Here is a 23,316-nt window from a genome sequence, read left to right as displayed (position 1 = left end):
ACTGGAACGTTGCCGATCGAGGTTATCTCCCCTGAAACAGTTTATATAAACAAGAAAAATGGCCACTTTCACTGATGTCAACAAATGTCAGTCAGACCGAGATAATTTTGAATTAACAAATTTAAGTACGACCCTTGTAGACTTACCTTCAGAAATCATTCAATTTATACTTCGCAGTAACGAATTATCAATACGTGACGTATGCCAAGTTTCTTGCGCGTGCAGAAAACTGCAGGAGAGTTGTTACTCGTACAGCAATGATTTGTGGAAAGCAAAAGTAGCACAAAGGTATACATTATTTTATAATATTGAGGGAAATAATGTCTTACTTTTCTGTACCAACTGGACCACTGAAGATGGTAATACCCTGTGCAGTGTGCCTTGATTGAAATGGCGCTATAATACAGCTAATGAGCTATTACATTTATCTTGAATGTCCTGTGCCACTTACAGACTTACACTGGGAAACCAGGCTAAAAAATTCCAACATTAGAATGGAACCTATTGTCTGAACCATCGTAAATTTTAAACATATTTCTTAGATTATGAACAAACTACTTAACTTTGGTGATTATAAACTTACCTGTGTGTTTGAAATCAACTCCCGTTAAATAAAATCCATTGCACAACTAATTATTCCAACGAATAAAAAAGTTCTCTCTTGAAAAATTGAAATCCCACAAACTTTTGACACAGAAAAATACCAATATGGAAGCTGATTACGTCACTCTTTGGGAGATATCATTTCGTATAAGGGGTGACAGCATAGCAAATCGAAACAGTTTTCAGTACTTTTACGACAATTCAAGTTTGGTTTAAGAATAACCTATAAGTCTCGGCTCGGCATTGAGTTTGAGCGTTCACACACATAGCTGTCAGTATTCTTTTATTTTGTTGCAGTCTTTTACATTCTAGTAAAATCTCTATAAATTTTATAACTTTACCTTTTGAAATATTTTGTTTTAATTAATTGAAGCAGTTATTATTTGATTGAAAGAATGCTATCAAGTTAACAATATACTTGGAGACTTCGGAGGTGAGCTTCATGATCCTTGCAATCAGTGATATTTTCATTTGATAGATTAGCGATCAATGGTTTCAATATAAATCTCCTATGTAATTGCCTTCAGTTCATATTTTTCGTTGCCCAAACTCGAACGATCATAATGATCACGGTTTGTTTTCATTGCAACACATGGTTGTCAAACTATCTGTCGAAATTAAACCACCCCCGAAACAGCTGCATTGGTTTCGCCCTACACGTGACGAAAGCATTGTTTTCTTCCACTCAGTCGAAATTATAAGTAAATAGTCAAATTTGTCAAGAGAGATTTTTTATTCGTTGGGAATGGGATATTTAGTTGTACAATGGATTTTATTGAATGGGAGTTGATTTCAAACACACAGGTAAGTTTATAATAACCAAAGTTAAGTAGCTTGTTCATAATCAAAGAAATTCGTTTAAAATTCACGATGGTTCAGACAGTAAGACCTCCTGGTTAGTGTGCTATATCATGGCTTCTAATATTTGTGGTGAAATATAAAGTTTTGATTAAATAACATGAACACCTATAATTACTTATTACACGTGAGATCAACTGAAATTTAAGATTAAAATACTGGAACTAAATGGGGACTTGGATGGCTGAATGGTTAGCAAGTGCGGGCTGCACTGTATCATACGGTCTGTCATTGAATTAACTGGCGGCGTTTTGATTCCCCGGTTGTACGTTACAAGGAGTAGGGTCGCATGTCCAACCTCGTGGATTTTCTCTGGGTCCTCCGGTTTCCTCCCACTGCTAAAGACCCCTACGCGCAAGCAAATTATTGAAATAAAATTGAACCATGTGTTAGTCCCGAAATGACCTAGTTTGTGTCTAATGGACGTTAAACCCCATTTCTCTCTCTCTGGAACTAAATTTTTATTCTGATATTGCTGTTTTCTTTACCCTATAGTCCAATGGTGGCTACTCTTTTCACCATCAACTCTCAGGGTGGTTGGAAGGCTGAGTGGTCTAACATGTTCGCTTTAGATCATAAGGTCTCTCATTGAGTCTCGTGACATGGTTTGATCCCAAGCTTGTACGTGACAAGGAGTAGGCTCTTCTGCCTAAGTTTGTAGGATTTTTTCAAGTCTTCTGGGTCCCCGGGTACTGTTTTTTAGTCCCAGAATAACCTAATTTGTGTTGAGTGGACATTCAAATCCATTTTTCTCTCATTCTACATCAGATGTCACAGCCTATGTACACGATTTTATGCGCCCATATTTTCATGTGTCCGTTGAATATATCACTGTTACACCGTAATGTTGATTGAGCTCAAATTTCGTGAAAATTGGACCAAAACTGCCGAACAAAATGGATGCCCCTCGTACGTAAATAGTGTAAAAATATGGTATATAAGGTTGTGGACCCTCTAGAGACCACAAGTTGGATCTGAATTTGATGATCTTGGTTCCTTTTGATAATCAATAATATCCGAATGTAACTTCTTATCCGATTTTGACGAAACTTTAAATATAGGTTTATCTCCAAAAGATCTCGGCTGCTTTCGATATTGGCATGTATCGGATCGAAACTTCATGGATTATGACCCCTGTTTGTACGAAAAATCACGTTTTTAGCTTGTGGACCCTATAGAGGTCACAATTTTTATCTGATTTTTTTGAAACTTGAAATGTAAGTTTATAACCCAAAGATCTCGGTTCCTTTCGATATTCGCGTATATCGGACCGTAACTTCCTGAATTATGGCCCCTGATTGTACGAAAAATCGCGTTTTTAGCTTGTGGACCCTATAGAGGTCATAGTTTTTATCCGATTTAAAAAAACGTATTATTATATTACCGTTACACTCTAAGGACGACCGAGTTCGAATTTCGTGAAAATCGGCCCAAAATTGACAGACAAAATAGCCGCCGTTCGTTGTCAAATAGCGTAAAAATATGGTATATCAAGGTTGTGGACCCTATAGAGGTCACAATTTTTATCCAATTTTGTTGAAACTTGAAATGTAAGTTTATAACCCAAAGATCTCGGTTCCTTTCGATATTTGCGCATATCAAATTGTAATTTCCTGAATTATGGCCCTTGATTGTAGGAAAAATCACTTTTTTTTTAGCTTGTTCTCTATCCATCTCTCCAAAATGTGGGCGTATCCTGCCTGGCAGCCGCTGGTTATCCGATTTTGATAAAACTCGAAATGTATGATTATAATCTAAAGATCTTGTTTCCTTTCGATATCTGTGCATATTGTACCATAACTTCCTGGATTATAGCCCCTGATTGTACAAAACATCACGTTTTTAGCTTGTGGACCCTCTAGAGGTCACAACTTTTATCTGATTTTAAAAAAACGTTTAAATATATCACTGTTACACCCTAATGACTGTTGGGCTTAAATTACGTGTAAATTTAACTGAAAGTGCCTGACTAAATGGCCGCTCCTTGTACACAAATTGTGTAAAAGTATGTAATACCAATGTTGTGGACCATCTAAAAGTCACAATTTTTATCCAATTTTGATGAAACTTAAAATATCTTTCTATCCCAAATATCTCAGTCCATTTCAATATTTGCGCATTTCAGAGCATAACTTCCTGGATTATGGCCCCTGATTGTACCAAATATCACTTTTTTTTAGCTTGTTCTGTGTCTATCTCTTGAAAAATGTGTACGTATCTTGCCTGGCAACTGCTGTTTATACTTTTAGATGGCCACGTTTGTTGGACCGATACAATCAAAACAAGTCACATTGTTGGATGGATGTTTGTAAAGCACGTAATAAAGTTAGCAGTGAGGTTGAAAAACATCTTACACAGTTGATTAAAGAATATCAACTTGTTGAAGAAATTGCAAAAGAAAAGTTTTATCCAATTACACGAATGATTGATGAAGATGGAATACCAGGAGACTTTATTGTTGATGAACTCTTAAATATTGTTCATGACGGAAAAAGGTAGGAAAATATATCTAAAACACCAAGCAAGACATCTTGACAAGTCTGTCCGTCGTGAAGAGCAAAGCTAAATTGTCCTGTTCCTTTCTTATTGATGGAACATCTTTACTGAAATTTTATTTTTGATCTCATCTTGATAACTCAGGTTATCTGAAGTACAGATTGAAAGTTAAGGTCCCTTCCATTTGCCTTTCTGGGGAATGGTGTTCACAGGGGACTTTTATTTTAAAATGAAATATAATGGGGTTTTAACTTCTGTATGAAGGGAATTTTGACCAAACAGCAATGGTGTATACACAGGTTTAGAGAAATCAGGCTGGAGAATCTCAGGATCTCCAGACGATTGAGTCGGCTCTTTACTCACCAAGCCACCATGGCTCCTAATTTTTGTTTGTTTTTTATTTAAAGTTTTTACTTAGCTGTAATAAATAAACACAGATGAAATCTATTTAACAAAAGTTTCTATTTTCATACAGACATTGTAATTTAACAATGAAATATTACTCGGTAAAGATTTTACGCCACATTCAGCAGCTACATTTATCACAACGATGGAGAGAATTTTTAGAGTTACCTCCTCAACAACATAGTTTAGAAACAGGCAAGTACAGGTTATTACATGGATACATTCCTTATATCTATGCATTATGAGAGAGAGAGATAAATGAGGTTTAATGTCCACTTATCACAAACTTGGTCATTTTGGGAATATCATATGGTTAATTTGCACATAGGTTTTATTTTGGCTTTGGGAGGAAACCGAAGGACCCAGAGAAAATGCATAAGGCGAGCAGGCAACTGTACTACTCCTTGTCACCCAACCTCCCATGTATTATGAGCATAACAACATTAAATGTTGCTTTGGGTATACAGTACATCAACATACAGTATGATGTAGGGCATGTGCTGAATACACATGTACTGTTATTATTTCATATTTTTCAAGGTCATTCGTGTATTGTTTGTTTTTTATTATAAACAGGTGCCAGTCTTATTGCTCAGTGGTGTCAACCTACAGAAATAGTTACAGAAAACACAATATCACAGCAAATAGATCAGATTGTCAAACTGGTTAAACAAGAACTTAAAGACAGATGTGAAGATCATCCAGCCATAAATTATGTACTAGATGATAGTGGTGAGACAATGAAACTTATCTGCTGTAAAAAGTACAAGAATGTGTTATCTATGTGAAGAATTTAATTTCAAAATTTTTAACATACATAGTCGGCTTTTCTGTGACAGATCTGAAATAATATTTACATTTATATACGCCCACATTGAAATATGGTCGTATATTGTCATCGCCCCCATCTGTACATCAGACAGTCCGGCCGGCCACAATTGCTTATGGATGCTCTAGAGGCTAAAGTTAATATACGATTGACTTTAAATTTATATGCAGTGTTTAAGGTTGTGAGACGAAGGAGCCTATTGATTTTCAGCGATTTCCAATAATTTCTGCTAGAGTTATGGCCCTTGTTCACTTTGAAAAATCTTGTGGATGCTCTAGAGGCTAAAGTTAATATCCAATTGACCTTAAATTTATACACAGTGTTTAAGGTCATCAGACCAAGAAGCCTATTGATTTTCAACGATTTCCAATTATTACTGCCAGAGTTATGGCCCTTGATCACTTTGAAAAATCTTGTAGATGCTTTATGGCCATTTATTATCATCTGATTGATTTTATATTTATACACTGTGTTTACACCTATATATAATCGTTTTAATTGACTTTAGATTGATGCACAGAGTTTAAGGTCTTGAAGCGAACAAGTATATTGATTTTCAATGGTTTTTGATAATTTGAACAGCTAAATCCATGATATTAAATTCTAATGATTTTCAGATAATTACTTAATGAGTTGTTACTCTAAAATCAGATTTTTGTGTATTATAAATGTTTCATTACCGACAAAAGTAAAAATATGCAACAACTCTTGCTGACTGCTTGGAGGATTTAGCTGATGTGGGCGTATGTTTCGTTGCTTGGCAACCTATTTTTAATATTTTAATGTGTCAGTTCGAAATAAATTCAATTTGAATACTTTAAGTCATGTGATTTGTCAGAAATCCAGTTGAATTTTATGTAAAACGATTTTATCGAGAATAATTTAACAGTTTACTAATTTAGTAGTTTATATATAATGAAAGTTTTCCCCTGATATAAAAGAGATGTTATACCTCACACTAAGCAAAATAAATGTAATTGATTTTGAATAATATGATATTCAAAACAACTGTATACTCATCTAATCATATCGGGAATCGAAGCACTGACCTATTAATGTATTTTTCTCGAGCATTCGTTGAATGCCTTGGAAACAATTACAAAAATTGTATGACTAACCAAATCTATATTTCTGTTTAACAACTGCGGAAGACCTTCCTCCTGCTAATGCTGTTTTATAGTTTAATGTTAATATTAATGAGATGAACAAATAATTATATGTTTTCACACGTCAATCAAATCCTTTCAGGTTTCATTAGTTTTGACACATGAAAAAAACAACATCTAGGTCAACATTGAATTATTAATTTCACTATAAACACACATAGACAATGATATCAGAACTTAGATGAAATAAAATAATTAATATAATTTTCTTTATCTTCCAGAATTAGTAAGGAATGAATGGAGTCCTGAACAGAGTAGAATCATTCTGGAAGCCATAAACCATGTTCTCTTCGAAAAATTACAGTATCGGGGAAATATGTCTGAATACTATGATCCATGTAATTCATATATCAACAAGGTAGGTATTAGCGATATAAATATATGGTGGTGCTATTCATTGCTATATTTTACATTCCTTTAGGCTTTGAACAACACATTTTTGTGATGATGCCATGCTTATTATGAACTGATACTTTAATCTCCCATTACGTACAACCATGATAGGCAAATACACTGATCTCTTTCAGTATAGAATTTTATTTTTCTAGGTTATAATGAAATTTTCTGTTGAAAATATGTTTTTAGGTTGGACTGACCCAATTACCAGTAAACCTTATCTTCCCTTTTATGTGAATAAGATAAAATAAAATGTAGCCTACATGTTTACAGATTTTAGAACGGAAAAAGGGAATACCAATCACATTATGTATAATATATAACTGTGTTGCTAAAAGACTGGGTGTATTATGTCAACCTGTTAACTTTCCTTCTCATTTTCTCCTAAGATGGGAAGAACATCCATTGTAAGTTGTTAACTATATTTATGCTTATATAATGACTTTTTAAATTGATTAATTTTTTGTAAGGGGTGAGGCTACCCGAAAATGTTCTTTTAAATTTTAAAACTATTGAATTGAAAATGGTACAAGTAGTAAGGGTAGCCTCCCCCTTTAAGTGCTTAATGCAGTGTTAAAACTAGATAATAATTTTTATATGTTTGTAAAAAGTTTCGTCATTCAAATTAGATTAAAGATTTTGAACCTTTTTCGATTGTTCATGAAAGAAAAATTCATATTTGCATAAGGCATGGATTACTAAAATTGTATGTTAATTGCCCTGGCAGTCTATTATTTTATTTTTAAAAAAAGATGTAAATTTTGCTGAACATAAGAACCAAAGGTATCTGTTTCAGGGCCTCACCAGTACAGAGGTACACATATATAGATGCCTTTCATGGTGGTCAGTTTTATACAAGTAGTGAATGTTGTCAAGCTTTAGGTTTACCAGAATCTATAGCACAGAATAGAGAAATATATGAAGCTATAGAACACAGAAAGGTATTATTTACTGTTGACATTTAAAGTGAAGAGAATTGTCGGTCATCAATAAGGAGATGTGGGGCTGAATGGTCTATCGCATGTGCTTCAGATCATAAGGTCTGTCATTCTGTTAACTGGCGTGGTTTCGATTCCCAGCTTGTGTGTGGCTAAGGATTTACCATAGGTGTTAAAATGAACCAGTTTGTGTTAAGTAGACCTTAAGCCCCATTTTTTATTACAAGCCCAATTTGATGCATCATTCTTTTATTTCATTTTAGGTTTTTGAACGAATGGCAAGAAATCTTGTTGGAATAGGTCGGCATCAGAATCAAATGGGAGATGGACTGTTGTGTTTGCGTAATTCTTTAGAGTTATTTCTCTTGATTTGTCCTGATGATTTGGAAATGCGATTACTTCAAGTGCGAATAAATCTGCATTTAAAGATTAACTTACCTGAGGTTAGTGTGTTCATATGTTACCATTGATGATAAATTTGTCTTGATAATAAATGCAATAGTTACCAAGTTATTGCATTTTTGGATTTCTTATATTATATCCTATTCTTTGATTTATGGTAGCTTCTTATGGAAAATTTAAGGCATGACTTACATAGAAGCAAAATATATATATGTATGACAATGGATATAGAATAAATATTGAAAATAAGATTATAAGCTCACGGCTTGATATTTATCATTTTCATTGCTTATTTAAAACTGAATTTAGTAGACAGGAGGCTCAGTGTCTATCAAACGGGAACAAAACCAGACCCAACTTTTCTAGAGTAAAATTTTCCGTAGAATACGATGCCTAATGGTAATCAGTCCGCCGAAACAATTCCGAACTAATTGGGATGAGAATAAAGATTATAATTTTACTGACAGGTTATAGATAGTCTACAGAGAGTAGCGGATCTAGATAATAGTAGATTAGGTATTGTAGCTTATTTACAACAAGAGGCACAGAGTATGATGCAAGAAGTAAAAGAAGAAAATGAAGTACAAAAGAAGGTATGGTTAAAATATTAATAACTTATAACTGGACACTGACATGTAAATACAAAGTTGTTTCCAATGTGAATGTCCCAGCTTATTGAGAAATGGTACCAGTTGTTCCACAAAGAGTACATAATAATATCCTGCCCCAAGCCAATTCGAGCAATAGTTTGTATTTGGATTTCAGATTCTGAAACAAAATATGCTAAGTATCTGTTAAATTCAAGCAGTATATTTTGGAGAATTTGGAGGTGGGGGCACCATATAATAAGATTTCCTTAAGCACTGCAATCTGTTAAACATTCAAAGTCTTTCAATATACAATGTATTTATCTCCATTCTTACATAGAGATCAATATTTCTACTATTTAAAGAAAGTTTGTATATATTAAGGCATTGCTTTATCATTTTTTTACTTATATATATATTAATTCTAGGTACAGGTTAAACGAAGGAAAGACAATCCAGAAGTGAAATTTTCTACAGGAATGATCATGAAGCATAAAAAGTAAGGAAAGATTTTAGATTTTATAAATGCACAGTACATTTATAAGAGCCATTTGGCTGACTGTTGTTGATATTTCTGATTTACATTTTACATTTCATGTGTTATACATCTGTCGATAACCATGTACCTGAAACATTATTTTTCATTTACAATGATTTTGTGCCTGCTAAATCTCTTAGCTTAGCTAAATAGAATAAAAAGAATTTTGAGCTATTAATTATGGATAAATAAAACATTGTATTTGATACAAGTTACAAATCTTCGTCGGTAAATTTCTCGAGTGTTTATTTTCAAGGATTCAAATCACTTCACATAAAAGTGCTGTTTACGTCATGTGTTGTTGTTGAATGACGTGAATGAGCTTATAGAAACATGTTTATTGATGAATTCTGCACCCCTTTTATAAATAGATGATTGTAAAGATACACATTAATCTTGCAATGCTGATCGCAATGATAACTCATGAGAATGATGTTTTCATGATCGTGTAAACACACCACAGATCATTTCTCGCAGACAAAAAAAATTTGAAATTGACAGAATTGGGATGTTGTGTTGAAAGAAATGGAGTATAAATTGTGTATTTTGATAAGAAGCTTGGATCAGTGCAACTCTGGCAGTTCTCTGCAAGATGCAATGACATGCCAAAGTTGACACCTGAACACCGAGAATGTGCCATTCCATTATTTCATGAGGGTTTGAGTACCAGAACCACTGGCAGGAACAGTGCAACAACCATCCCATAAGCTGCTAAATATGGACACACACATTACTGACTTTTGATATTTATCCCCTGTGCTTATTTTTCACTGTAAAGTAAGTTGTTACAGTCTCTGTGGGTTGTTAAGAATTATTTTGTATCTATAAATGACTAGTCTTCAATAATACCAAAAATCACAAGTCATCTGTGTTATTTCTTGCCAGCACTTCCAGTATTGGTATCATTGTGTTATATATCTATAGGTATCATTATAATTATATATTTGTTACATATCTATGGGTATGATTATATATTTGTGTTATATATCTACAGATATCATTATATATGTGTGTTATATATCTGTAGGTATCATTATATGTGTGTAATATATGGATGGGATTCAACATGTCAAGCTACAGATGAATGGATAATACAGATGGGTGTAAATAGACTTCCACGTGATCAGTATCAACCATTTTATAATGTACTAGTTCAAGATGGCAGCAATAGATATGCAGCTCAGGGTAATTATGACACTTTGGACACACATATCATTTCTGTGAAGTTGTTACATTAAACATACATTATGCAAGATCTAAATCTGCCAATTGCAGGTCTTTCATTAGGCCTGGAATGTTTTCTAAATTATTAATTAGATATTAATTATCTTATCTAGGCCATAATCAACTCTCGATGGCATTGGTTTTCTCCGATATTAAATAGATTAGAACAGTTCAGCCATATTTTGATTTAAGCTAAGAATGGAGGAGCGAGATTTAGCTTCGAACAACCAGTACGGTGGTTGAAATTAATGCACACGTCTTGTCAAACCTTCAAAGGTTAATATCTTTGCTCGTAATAAAGTAATTTGAATGAAATTTTCAAATTATTGTCCCCCGCCTTTCGAAGAAAGCAGGGGACTATTAAAATGGGTTCGTCCGTCTGTCTGTCCGTCTGTCTGTCCGTCTGTCTGTCCGTCACACTTTTTGGGACACAATAACTCTCTTCCTAATTGAGCTAGAATGTTCAAACTTGGTGTATGTGTTTATTAGGTCAATGCCTTGATGGAGTTCGAAGATGAGCATTTTCCGCTTAGGGTAAGCAGAGATAAGCAATTTGATTGCTTGATGCTTTGGGACACGATAACTCTCTTCCTAATTGGGCTAGAATGTTCAAACTTGGTGTATGTGTTGATTAGGTCAATGCCTTGATGGAGTTTGAAGATGAGCATTTTCCGCTTAGGGTAAGCAGAGATAAGCAATTTGATTGGTTGATGCTTTGGGACACGATAACTTTTAATTGAGCTAGAATGTTCAAACTTGGTGTATGTGTTTATTAGGTCAATGCCTTGATGGAGTTCGAAGATGAGCATTTTCCGCTTAGGGTAAGCAGAGATAAGCAATTTGATTGGTTGATACTTTGGGGCACGATAACTCTCTTCCTAATTGAGCTAGAATGGTCAAACTTGGTGTATGTGTTGATTAGGTCAATGCCTTGATGGAGTTCGAAGATGAGCATTTTCCGCTTAGGGTAAGCAGAGATAAGCAATTTGATTGGTTGATGCTTTGGGACACGATAACTTTAGTTCTAATTAAGTGAGATTGATGAAACTTGGTGTATAGTTTCATTACAGTAATACCTTGACTAAGTTTGATAATGAGCATTTTCTGCTCAGGGTAAGCAGAGCGATACGCAATTTGATTGGTCGAGACTTTGGAAAACAATAACTCTCCTACTTTGATTGTTAGACTATAAGTAAAGATATACTGTTTGATTGTTCAATACTTTGTAAAAGATAATTTGTGATAAATTATATGTGTCCTCTAATTATTTTCCTATTTCGGAGGGGGACATCAGCCTCACTGTTGGCTTGTTCATTTTACATTATTATCTATTTTCGAACTATTATAGCAAGAATGGCTAGCTCTTTATCTAAATCTTACATAATGTATCTTTAATACATCCAGAATAATGAATTATTATATCTTGAGTCAATTAACCCTCATTGAACCTGTGTTGCAGAGGTTGTGTGGTTATGTGGCAAATAAAAATCTCACAGTGCAACTGGCTAGTTGCATTCAAAGTATGCCACAACATCTGTATGGGGGAAATAACCTATTGAAAAGATAGTGTATTTACTGATAAGGTACTGGTACAATTTATTGTGATTAACGCATCGCGTGAGCAATAAGAATTGTGACAAGCAAATTCATAAATAACAAACTATGTTCTTCCTTTATTTTTCAGAAAATCTTTTATATCATGATGAAACAATAGAAATAAATCATCCAGAAATAGGGAGGTATTTTGACGAGTATTGTGGTAGCCATTATAGAATTAATAGTACCAAGATGGAAGAATATCCTGATGATCTACAAGTAACCTTAAAACTCATTAATCCAGAATTACGTCGGTAATCAAAATTGACGATAACAGCAGCTTTATAAATCAGGTGTAATAATTCCATGTAATTAGAACGTACGTCAATGTGGTACATGTAATACTGCAAGTATTAACAAAAAACTTGGAGGTGAGAGAAAAAACAGGCTGTTGATTTTCTTTGATGATTATTTAATTTGTTGAATTAAAACCACCATTTGACCAGAACAGTGATTATACGTACAGCTGACCTGCAAGAGATAAAACTGTCTGCAAGAGATTATAGTTACTACATGCTAATATTGTGTGCCTAAAATCTTGTTCTGACCGATATCTAAACAGTGGCCAGTTAATTGTTCCAGTAATGAGCCTTCTTTCATTTTAACACTGTAAAAATTGGCATGACCATGGGCGCCTTTGTGTCAGTCTGAACACTACGCTATAATAACATAACTATATGGGGTACTTTTAACTGTTTAAAAATACCTATAAAAGGGTAAAATAATAATAAAAATGTACATTTATGATTGCGCTCACTGCATCCATATTGCATGCTTTAAGTGCATGGAAGATAATAGCTAATCCTGATAAGTAACAAACAAATGAGTTTGGATTTCAACACAGCTAATGTTTGAGAACTCTGTAACTCCAATAGTAAGTTATTCCACAGACGCGATCTACATATACTGAAGGCTTTATCCCCATAGGATTTCAGTTTAGCTTGCAGTACAACCAAATGAGGGCATATTTTGTAAACGAAGTGGTTGATTTGATATGATTGAATGAGACCCATGAGGTAAGATGGAGAAAGATTGTGTTGACACATATAAACCAATGTTAAAATCTTTAAAGTTACCCGTGCTTCTATAGGTAACCAATGTAGTGATTTTAAGATGGGAGTCATGTGAGAGTACTTTTGTGTTCTTGTTATTATTCTGGCGGTTGTGTTTTGATACACATCAATTTTGAAAACTTATTATGGTTCAAGTTTCTAAGTGTCATTTGAGGATATAGGAATCTCTTGCAAATAACAATATGTAAATGTTGAATCTCTAATATACTAAACAGCGAAAAAAAAACATCAGTATGATTTCAAAATCAGAGAGGCACTTTAATCAAATCATTCCAGAACCGACTTACTAAATGGATCAAAGCAATTTTTTGTAAACAGTATGTTGACACATTAGTGATTAATTCATCACAATTCCAAGACATTACATGTACGAGAAGGTTTAGAGTCTGTACACAGTCTATACATCAGTATCTGGTGTGTCAATAACAGCAGCACAGCGTCTGTACATGGAGTGGACAAGACGATTGATGAACGCCATTGGCAGCTGGAGCCACACTCTCAGAAAAGCCTGGCGCACTCCATCGGCTGTGTTTGGTCCCGGTACGACGTTATTAAGTCTTCTCTGATTTTCATTCCAAAGATGTTCAATCAGGTTTAAGTCCGGACTAAGGGCTGGCCAGTGCATAACGTTGACACCGTTCTGCTGTTGAAAGTCCTGAGTAGCTCTGGCGGTGTGGGCACAGACGTTGCCATGCTGGAAACGTTTCGATGACGTGCGAAATGTGGTATGACGTGGGGTCTAAGAGCTTGATCGATATAGCGCACTGCTGTGATGATGCCTCCTCTCCCTGGACCAATATTTTGGAATACCACAGGACCCACTCTCTGGTTCAGGCCGATTCCACCCCAAACCATTAAGCTAGGACCTCCCTGAGAGTCTCGTTCAGTGACACATTGGTCAGAATAATGCTGGTCACGTCGTCGCCATATTCTGGTCCTGCCATCTGCAGTTGATACGCAATAAGGACTCTGATCTGTGAACAGAACAGTTCTCCATTGCCTCTGTCACCAGTTCTGGTGTTGTTGGGCAAACTGTAGATGTTCACTTCGATGGTGAGGGGTGAGGATCGGTCCACTGTAAGGTCTACGATAATGGATGTTTGCTCTGGTGAGATGTCCGCGCACTGTATCGGTACTGATGGGTCTTCCGTGTGTTCCCACTGTCTAACGTGCTCTCTCAGATGCCTGTGTGAAGGGATTCTGCACATGCTGTCGCACAACATGGCGGTCTTGTCGCCTTGTGGTAACCCTTGGTCTACCAGTTCGTAGGCAATCATCCGTGGTGTTGGTAAGCCTGTAGATGGTCCAAACATTGACCTGGAAGTGTTTGGCAACGGCTTGGGCAGTGTGGCCAGCTTTCGAAGCGCCTGGTTCCTCTGAGCTGTCGTGAGTCGTGGCATGCTGCTGACATAGTGTGAATAATACAACCAGGTATGAGTGTGCATTTTATAGGGCTGGTCCCAGTGAACAGCACGTGCAGCATCTCAGAAGTCGGGTTGTGTTTTTGAGAACATTTCCTGGGTTCAATTCTGTGTTTGGGAAGGAGCCTTATTGCTCAGGTAAAGTTGGAGATGTGGTCACAAATATATAATAAAAACATAATTTGGCAAGATTTGTGCAATGCGTCTATTCAGAGTAACATACCAACCGGACGTTTCTTTTGCTGCTTAGTATAAAAGGAATATTACTATTATTAGTCTAATAATGGTTAAATAATCAATATGTTAGATTAAGCCATATATTTTTTCAAAAAATATTGGGTACACTATTCATCTAGCCATTATTTGATTTTCATTTTCTTAGTATATTAATTAGAGAGATTTTGTCTAGTGTGAATATTAAATGGTTTGTTAAAGACACATTAGTTAAGAGCTAAATCTGCCTATTGCAAGTCTAAATGCTTCAGATGTTATAGAAATTATTAATTAGACCTTTCTTTACACGACAAAGCACAAAATCAACTCTGTAGACCCTCAAATGGCCTACAGTCGTCCATTTAATAATCAAATCAATAAATGGCTGACCAAGCTAACATTTGCCGTTAGTCACTTGCGCCACTACCGGAGAAAGGCCTGCCAATCCAGGCCCAAGGGTACCGCAGCCATTGAGAATGTTACTTGATAATCGAGAATAGTTATCGTAACCGTATCAATCTATCGGCAATTCTACGAGACAGTTCATATGCCTATTTCTTGTCCAAACTTCCAACTTTGACAACTTGATTCAGAATAGAGTAAATTTTCAATATTTCTTTTTTTTATCATCTATATTTGAATTATTATAGCAAGAATGGCCAACTCTTTATTAAACTCTTAACTAATGTATTTTTAAGGTATAAAATAAATATGTATACTAATTTAATTGCTATATATTTTTGTATGGGGAAATAATTCTATATCCAGAATTGTTGTTTTATTCATTAGATGATTTTCCATTAAAACCAACCTTTCAATTTTCTGTGTCTTCCATTTTAAACTGGGCAAATCATGAAAAGCTACTGTAGAAAATAGCGGTAATATCTAGGCAGAATTGCTTGGTGGTTTGGTTTGTTTTGTTCACATCTTAATGGAAAAGGTGGGGTTGGACAATTATTATCAGGACTATTTTCATTTTGATAAAAATATTTGTCATGGTCTGACACTTGATTAGTATCAACTGAAGTGACTGGATTTAAGGGTGTGGTCTTGGATTATATAACTTCTATTTGCCTTGCCAATTACTAGTTAAAATGACCAGCCGGAGAATTACCCATCAATCAATTTATTTATACCTTAAAATTAGGTACCTATTTGAGGAGTTTGAACTAAAATATAAATAAATTGGTAGTTTTATGGGTAGAACAAGTAAAAATTGGATTACATCAAATGGACTAAAAAATTAATTGGCTGGAAACATTTTGAAATGAGGGTCCTCATATATGACTAACAGATTAGTTCACCGACTTTTGGGAGGTGGCATTTTTGGACACTTCTCTTTTTTTTTTTTGTAAGCTCACATGTCCACGGTTATATTCTTTGTTTTTTCAGCCAGTACAGTGGAGAATAATGCATGGTTATTTTTATTTCACGAGTTAATTTTGCAATAAAATTAAAGAACACATTATGAGGCATTTCTATTATGTACAATTTATTCAATAAATTATGTAATTAAATATTTCAGATACTCATAAATTAAAATCCTTTAAAAATCACAGGTTATTGTGTATAATTTAAGAAAGGGAGTAGAATTTAGATAAATATTATATAAACTTTAAATTACACATCAACAGTGTGTTAAATAGTCGTAAGAAAAAGCAGTTTTACCTAATCACAGATATCAGGTTTAAATTTACAAACCTTGTATATTTCAAATGCATGTGTAAACATTAAATAGTTCTGCATTGGATAATATTCTGTGTGTATGGATATTTATCACAGTTATAAATTACAACAATAAATCATTCTGTTTTAGACAGCAGCTAAAATTTTTGGATTTAAGCAGTTATTGAGAAACAAAAAGTTATCTTTGTAAAAATTATATATTAAAATAATGCTTTATGGTTTTGACAAGACAAATTGACCATAAATTTAAATGTCATTTTATAGCTTACAAAATATATTTGTGATGGAGATTTAAACGTCCACACACCATATAATAGTGAATTAGGTGTTGAATAAAAACATTAAAAATATCTATGGAGAAGGATCTGTTATTTAAGTTGCACATTGTAAATGTTAAAAGGGCATGGATGTGAATTTATGTAAATTTTATAGGGTATGCATGTGAATTCCTTAAAATTTTTCAATGTTAATGCTCTTTCTCATGCCCATACATTCCACTTCATCCACAAATATTGTATTAGCTTTAACTTCAATATCTTCCTCCAATTCCAGCTGGTTTCTAACGAGACCTTTCAATGAGTTCTGTGATTGATCTAAGCGATGCTGAAGGCCTGCAACAGACGTTTCAATTTCACTGACCTCTTCGATCAGACGATATTGTACTGTATCGCGACAAAGTTCTACATTGGGTCGTTCTGTACGGGTATTAAGACGAGTGTGAGCCAGTTTTAATGGCTGTTCCTTGTCCGAGATGGATTTCTTTAATTGTGATATATTTTCTTCAATCTCCCTTATTTGTGACAATACCTGGAAAATAAAACACAAATCGTGAGAGAATATAGAACAGAACATTTTTCAGTTTATCAAAGCTATTTACATAAATTAAAACTAGTCAAATACCAATATTATTTTTGTATTTTCAGCCTGAATACATCTTAGTATTTGAAAGATCCTTAATCAAAGTGTTTGCAGTCCGTTTCAATTTTCAGGATAGCAATATCTTTTGTTTTTATTCCTCCAACAAATCTTGAAATCTTTTTTGTTTATATGCCAGCAATAAATCTTTGTTACTTTTTATTCCACTAGCATAATATTTACACTCAAAATCTGGATCAAGTAGCAGAAACAAATTTGAACATAGAAATCCTTTTTTACTAAAAGGCACCTTTTAAAAAATATTCTAACCAAGTTTACTTTCTGAAATGCATGTCACCTTAAAAGGATTAAGACAAAAACTGCAATTAAGGTACACACCTTATTAAGATGATCTTCTAGTTTGCCCTTTGTATCTTTGGTTTCTGCAATTCTCTTAGTGAAGGCCAAGTTCACCTCACCACATTGTTTCTGCATGTCATTAGCAGTAGACTGGAGAATACCATCAACCAAGGAACGTAACTCCACTGAACTGTGTCGCTCACGTTCAGCGCTTTCAATATTTTCATTTGAGAAATCTTGCCACTCATCAGGAGTAACTGAGCTATAATAACAGAAAAAGAAATACACTAGAATGATTTTTTTTTTAAAAATTCAAGAAACAATGATCATTTTGAAATGACTAAATACTTTTAAAAAATGAATTTTAATAAATGGCTCCAAAATAGTATTATAAAGAAAATCTAAAATAAGTCACAAATACTTACTTTGGATCTATCTTTGCAGCACCATCTTTAAATTGTAAACCTGATGAATTATTCTTGAGGTTTTCTAGAAATTCATCTATAGATTGAGCTTGAAATTTATCCTTTAAATCCTTTTCTAGTCTATATTTAGATTTTCTATTCAATCTATAAAAATAAAAAATACATATCACAACAATCTAAATAATTAGAATGACACCATAATAACTATCACAAATGAAATAATTAGAATGTGATCACAAGACTGTCAATACCATAATTAGAATGACACCACAATAGTAGTCAATTAATAAGAATGACACCACAATAGTAGTCAATTAATAAGAATGACACCACAATAGTAGTCAATTAATAAGAATGACATCACAAATGTATCAGTACCATAATTCAAATGACATCACAACACTGTCAATATCATAATTAGAATGCTCATCGCAATATTTATAAAACTAGAATGAAATCACAATACTTGTAGTAATAACTAGAATGACATCACAATACATGTAGTAATAACTAGAATGACATCACAATACTCCTATTATAATTAGAATGACATGGCAGATGACATCACAATACTTTTATTATTAACCAGACTGATATCACAATACTTGTATTTTATAACTAGACTGACATTACAATACTTGTATAATAACTACAGTCTAGAATGACATCACATTACTCGTATTAATCACCAGAATAATATCAGAATACTAATACTTGTATTAATTACTAGAATGACATCACAATACTCGTATTAACCAGAATATCATAATACCAATCTCATTAAAACACAGATCTCATTTTGTTTCCTTTTTTATTGTTCAAAATTTCGTATTACTTTTTATATTACCGGCGTTTTGGTTGAAGTGAGGGACAAGCCTATGAAATGGTCTGTTACAGCGATTTCTTGGCGTGCCATTCACGGAATTGTGGATAACTCACTAGAAGCGCCAACGCTGATTGATTAATCAATGCCTGATGTCATAGGATCAAAAGCCACTCGTACGAACCCTGACACAACCTTCGAGTACAACTTGTCAGATCTTCATGTAGTGTAGGCCATCGAAAGTATAAAAAAAGTGAAACAAAAAAATTATAGATCTGTATTTTAATCAGATTGTCACAATACTTGTATTTTATAACTAGAAAGATATTACAATACTTGTATTATTAACCAAAATGACGTCATGATACTTGTATATATGATATCACACTACTTGTATTAACCAAAGTGACATTAAAATACTCAAATTAATAACCAGAATGACATCACAATACTTGTATTAATCACCAGAATGACATGACAATACTCGTACTAATCACAAGAATGACATGACAATACTCGTATTAATCCCCAGAATGACATGACAATACTGGAATGACATGAGGATATCACAATACTTGTATTAAAAACTAGATTCTAGAATGTATGGGTGATGATTTTCCTTGGAAAACACGTAAATCACAGAATGTAGCATTTGAAACAGAATTTACAATTTGAAATGAAATATAGCAAAAAAGCACATTTTTCCAAAAACCAATCAATGTGATCATAAAATACACTTATTGCTGAAGTTTTATTTTTGTAAATTCCCCCCCTCCCTCCACAAAAAACCCCAATGAATGACATCACAGTACACTTAATAATAATCATCTATCAATTATTAAATTGACATGACAATACTATATGGGTATCAAACATTGTTTAAAACGAGAAACAGTACTCAGTAGGACGTTAAACCACCATTTCATTCATAAGAAGAAGATATAGCATGACAAACAAAACAATGTCGTCTGCTAAATTGTATATAAATATATACCTGACTTGTTCCCCAGTTTGATCTAAGGTTCTTTTAAGCAATGCTCGTACACCTTCAATTGTTTCAACTTCTTTAATTAATTCTTTCTGGGCATCATCATGAACCAAGTCGATCCCCAATCTTTGTTCCCTGTAAAAATATTTTTTACTTTTTTAAAGGAACATACAAATCATTAGGAACAATTTTATCGCAGGCCAAACATTTGATCACATCAGGGACTCAAAAGTTCAAAATGACCAAATACTTGAATGTTGACAGGGTATTTTATCCAGAATTTCAATTTCTGAACTATGGGAAGAGTGGGAGTTATTTTATATAAGGTCAATTTAATATGCATTTTAAATTAATTATCAAACTGTCCTATCTAAAACTAAATGATAAGGGCCTTGGTCAACCATTCTGGCCCTTTATTCGAACCATGTGAAACTATTTTGAAATAAAATATAACAAAAGACAATCAAAAGGCAGTTCATATTATTTATAAGTGTATCATGTTGATATTATTACCTGTTGGCTAGACATCTTTGGGCTATATGTAAAGGTTCATCTGTAGCTTCAAGAGCTTTTTCAACACGATTTTGAAAAGCTAATAAATTATCTACTTCTGTTGTAATTCCTTCAAGTTTGTCATCAAGTTCTTTCTTCCAATATCTGATATCATCAAGTCTTTGTTCTAAAAAAAAAAAAAAAATCAGAAAATATAAATTTGAAGTACAACTGTCAAGTCTGAAATGAGTAGGAAACAGCTTCTGCTACAATAAGAACATCAGCTTATCTAACTATGGGTTAGGAAAACACAAATTTGATTAACGTCAATGTGATTGTGAATAAAAATCTATGTTATTCAATTTGTTTTTCACTCAAAAAGTCAAATCATCAAATAATTTATTTATAAACACTCTAATGATGTAATTTTAATACATTGATTAATACTAATAGCTGAAGAATCTTTTATTCCCTTAAGACAGTTTTCTTTGAAAATACCATAGGCCATAAAAATGTATTTAATTGTAATTTTGTAAATGATTAATTTAAACTTATCAAATAAATGATATTTTTTAACTGTGAAATAGATGTACTACTACTAGTTTGGTACAAGCATTTCATATAAATTATGGTTGAAATAACTTAAAATTTAATTATATCAAGTTAGCTTGGTTTATTGTAATGTTAATCAAATGATTAACTGTATAAATTATACTCTAATTTATCACTGATTAGCCATATTATATTCATAATTGGGTTTATATTGAATATCCATCTGTTACATTTCATGGAATTAATAATATAATATTTTAACATGTATGACTTGATGTATGATGACTCTATGATGTTTTCAAAGTCTTTTAGTTCTAAGTTTTCGAATTTTAAACAGAACATTGTCCAACTGACTTAAGTGGATATTTATTTATCAAGACCCTGAAGTGGTCAAAAAAAGTAAAAATCAAATTGTTTTGGTTGGAGTCTATTATTTCCATCTAAGAAAGTGCATACATTATTCATGGATTATTATTATTGCAGCATATTTATAGTGCACCCTTTCATATAACATGTTCAGGGGCACTTTACAAAGTGACAATGTAATCCTAAATAAACAACAAGATTATGGACATGTTAACGATTGTATACAGAGTCAGTTAAAAGCCTAATTATGTGTTTTAAGTTGTTTTTCAAAGAGGTTTTCTGCAACTACACTGCAATTTTGAGCAATAAATATGATTCCTGTTTGGATTCAGGTTTTACAGCCATAGCTAATTAGGCCTTTACTCTTTAGGCTCATGTCTGTCGAAAAATTATAGCTTTAATTAATTCAATGCTGTTTTTCTTTATTGTGGGTCAATTATCCATAGTTTTATTGAGGGTTTATCATCCAATCTGACTCTTAGTTTGCTGGTCAATAGAATAATATTTTATGATAAGCTTACTTATTATTTATACTTACGAAATTTTTTGCTGACATCTCTTTGGGTCTTTTCTGTTCTCTTCTCAGTTTCATCTGCATATCTTTTAGATTCATCTACAAGTCTTTCTGCGGCCTGACGTTCAACTTCAGCATTAGCATATTTTGTGAGGTTAGATCGTGTCCATTCTTCATGTGTGAATCTCTGGGGTGTTTGAATTACCTTTGCCATGATGTCTAAAAATAGTAATAATGCAAGAAATGTTTTTAAATGTATTTTTATCATGACCATAATGAATAGGAATTATAAACACAATTATGTTGCATTTAACGAACAACAAATGAGGCTAAATGAAGATTCTGATGTGTATCACTTTGGCACTAACTTTACGATAACTAAAATACCCATTTTAAAAACAGTCATACTCATTGATAGTCTAACTCAGTAGTGATCAAAATATTTGAAATTTGACTATTATGAATATAGTATGTTGTACTTCAATTTCAATAACAATAAAAGAAGCCATATTAGTATTTTCTTGCTGTAGACAAATGACTACAAAACTTGCGCAAAGGAAGGCCTGTTGTTTTGTTCATTTTAATAAATCTATATTATAAAAAAAGCAAAGTTTAAAGTGTATGAATAAAGCAATTCTTACCCACACTGTAGTCAGCTTTAATGCATTTATATTTAATTTATTTAATAGCAAAGTGACATTATTATTTAATATCGCGATATTTAACTATATCGTTGAAGAAAAAAATGCCAATATCGATATCGTCCCTTTTTGCAATATCGTACAGCCCTAGTAGTAGTTAGAGACTTAGCTACTTTAAATTGACAAGTCAAATAATTCGTGTTTTCAATGTCGAAGACTTTGGATGATATTTAGTTAGAGACTTAGCTACTTTAAATTAAATTAATATAATTCTTTAAAAAAAATGCGAATATCTATCAAAAATGATAGGCTATTATTGTATTAATATCGGCATCGCTTAATTTGACATCAATATCAATAGCCTATCATCAATATGCATGAATATCTAATCTATAGGCTAGTCTGTAGAACTAGAACTGAAAGGAATAGCATAAATTAGGAACACAAGCAAAAATACTGATTTGTAATCAAAAAGGCACAGGCTAGAAAAAGGTCTGCAAAATATCGGGTTGAGTCAAACTGATAATTGGCAGGTGAGGGAATTTCACATCACAATTCACATTTGTGATTTGATTTACGAAATGAAGAATTAGGTTTCTGACGTTCGCCTGAATAAACCCTTAGTTTTCTAAGTTATAAAGTCTCCTCAATATGTAAAAAGTCTTACCTTTAATGGTGCGGCAATGAATAGCAGCATAAATTTGATTCAAAATGAATAATATTTCCCTTTATTTACCTTAGTTCTTTCATAAATAATGGACGATTCCCTAGCAACATCGGTTGCTACAGCGCAATATTAGTAGATTTACGATTGGTGGGGAAACTGTTGACCTCCGGAAATGACATGTGACCTAATAACCTTTTGACCT

At 33.3% G+C, this 23,316-nt stretch overlaps 2 protein-coding genes across 4 annotated transcripts in view; one reads left to right on the top strand and one right to left on the bottom strand.

Moving 5' to 3' along the window:
* Positions 1 to 58: 58 nt before the first annotated feature.
* LOC126824316 (F-box only protein 21) lies at positions 59 to 16,781 on the top strand. Its single transcript, XM_056101724.1, has 12 exons — positions 59 to 288; positions 3,711 to 3,956; positions 4,433 to 4,557; positions 4,939 to 5,094; positions 6,579 to 6,715; positions 7,027 to 7,160; positions 7,550 to 7,694; positions 7,955 to 8,134; positions 8,561 to 8,686; positions 9,109 to 9,179; positions 10,246 to 10,403; positions 12,127 to 16,781. The coding sequence occupies exons 1-12, from the start codon at positions 59 to 61 to the stop codon at positions 12,294 to 12,296; spliced, it is 1,878 nt and encodes a 625-aa protein (XP_055957699.1). The 3' UTR covers positions 12,297 to 16,781.
* Positions 16,221 to 23,316, bottom strand: part of LOC126824315 (tektin-1-like) — a 33,161-nt gene continuing 26,065 nt past the window's right edge. The window contains exons 1-7 of one of the 3 annotated variants that reach the window (XM_056101612.1): positions 23,184 to 23,290; positions 21,831 to 22,025; positions 20,396 to 20,561; positions 19,889 to 20,017; positions 18,072 to 18,215; positions 17,686 to 17,908; positions 16,221 to 17,238 (exon numbers count right to left, since the gene is read on the bottom strand). In XM_056101612.1, coding sequence (XP_055957587.1) covers positions 16,882 to 17,238; positions 17,686 to 17,908; positions 18,072 to 18,215; positions 19,889 to 20,017; positions 20,396 to 20,561; positions 21,831 to 22,020 — 1,209 coding nt within the window. In that variant the 5' untranslated portion in view covers positions 22,021 to 22,025; positions 23,184 to 23,290 and the 3' untranslated portion in view covers positions 16,221 to 16,881. Of the gene's footprint in view, positions 17,239 to 17,685; positions 17,909 to 18,071; positions 18,216 to 19,888; positions 20,018 to 20,395; positions 20,562 to 21,830; positions 22,026 to 23,114; positions 23,291 to 23,316 lie in introns of those variants that run through there. The other 2 variants (XM_056101611.1, XM_056101610.1) reach the window with 2 other exon arrangements.

This window comes from Patella vulgata, chromosome 6, assembly GCF_932274485.2.
Source record: "Patella vulgata chromosome 6, xgPatVulg1.2, whole genome shotgun sequence".
NCBI classification, from domain to species: domain Eukaryota; kingdom Metazoa; phylum Mollusca; class Gastropoda; family Patellidae; genus Patella; species Patella vulgata.
This window is presented reverse-complemented; position numbering and strand designations above follow the sequence as displayed.

What these genes read in the sequence shown, in the direction of transcription:
- LOC126824316 (XM_056101724.1), top strand. Translation starts at nt 59, where the DNA reads ATGGCCACTTTCACTGATGTCAACAAATGTCAGTCAGACCGAGATAAT. An exon ending in ATTGTTCATGACGGAAAAAG is followed by an intron (nt 3,957 to 4,432) that starts GTAGGAAAATAT and finishes ATTTTCATACAG; the next exon opens with ACATTGTAATTTAACAATGA. An exon ending in AAGCTATAGAACACAGAAAG is followed by an intron (nt 7,695 to 7,954) that starts GTATTATTTACT and finishes ATTTCATTTTAG; the next exon opens with GTTTTTGAACGAATGGCAAG.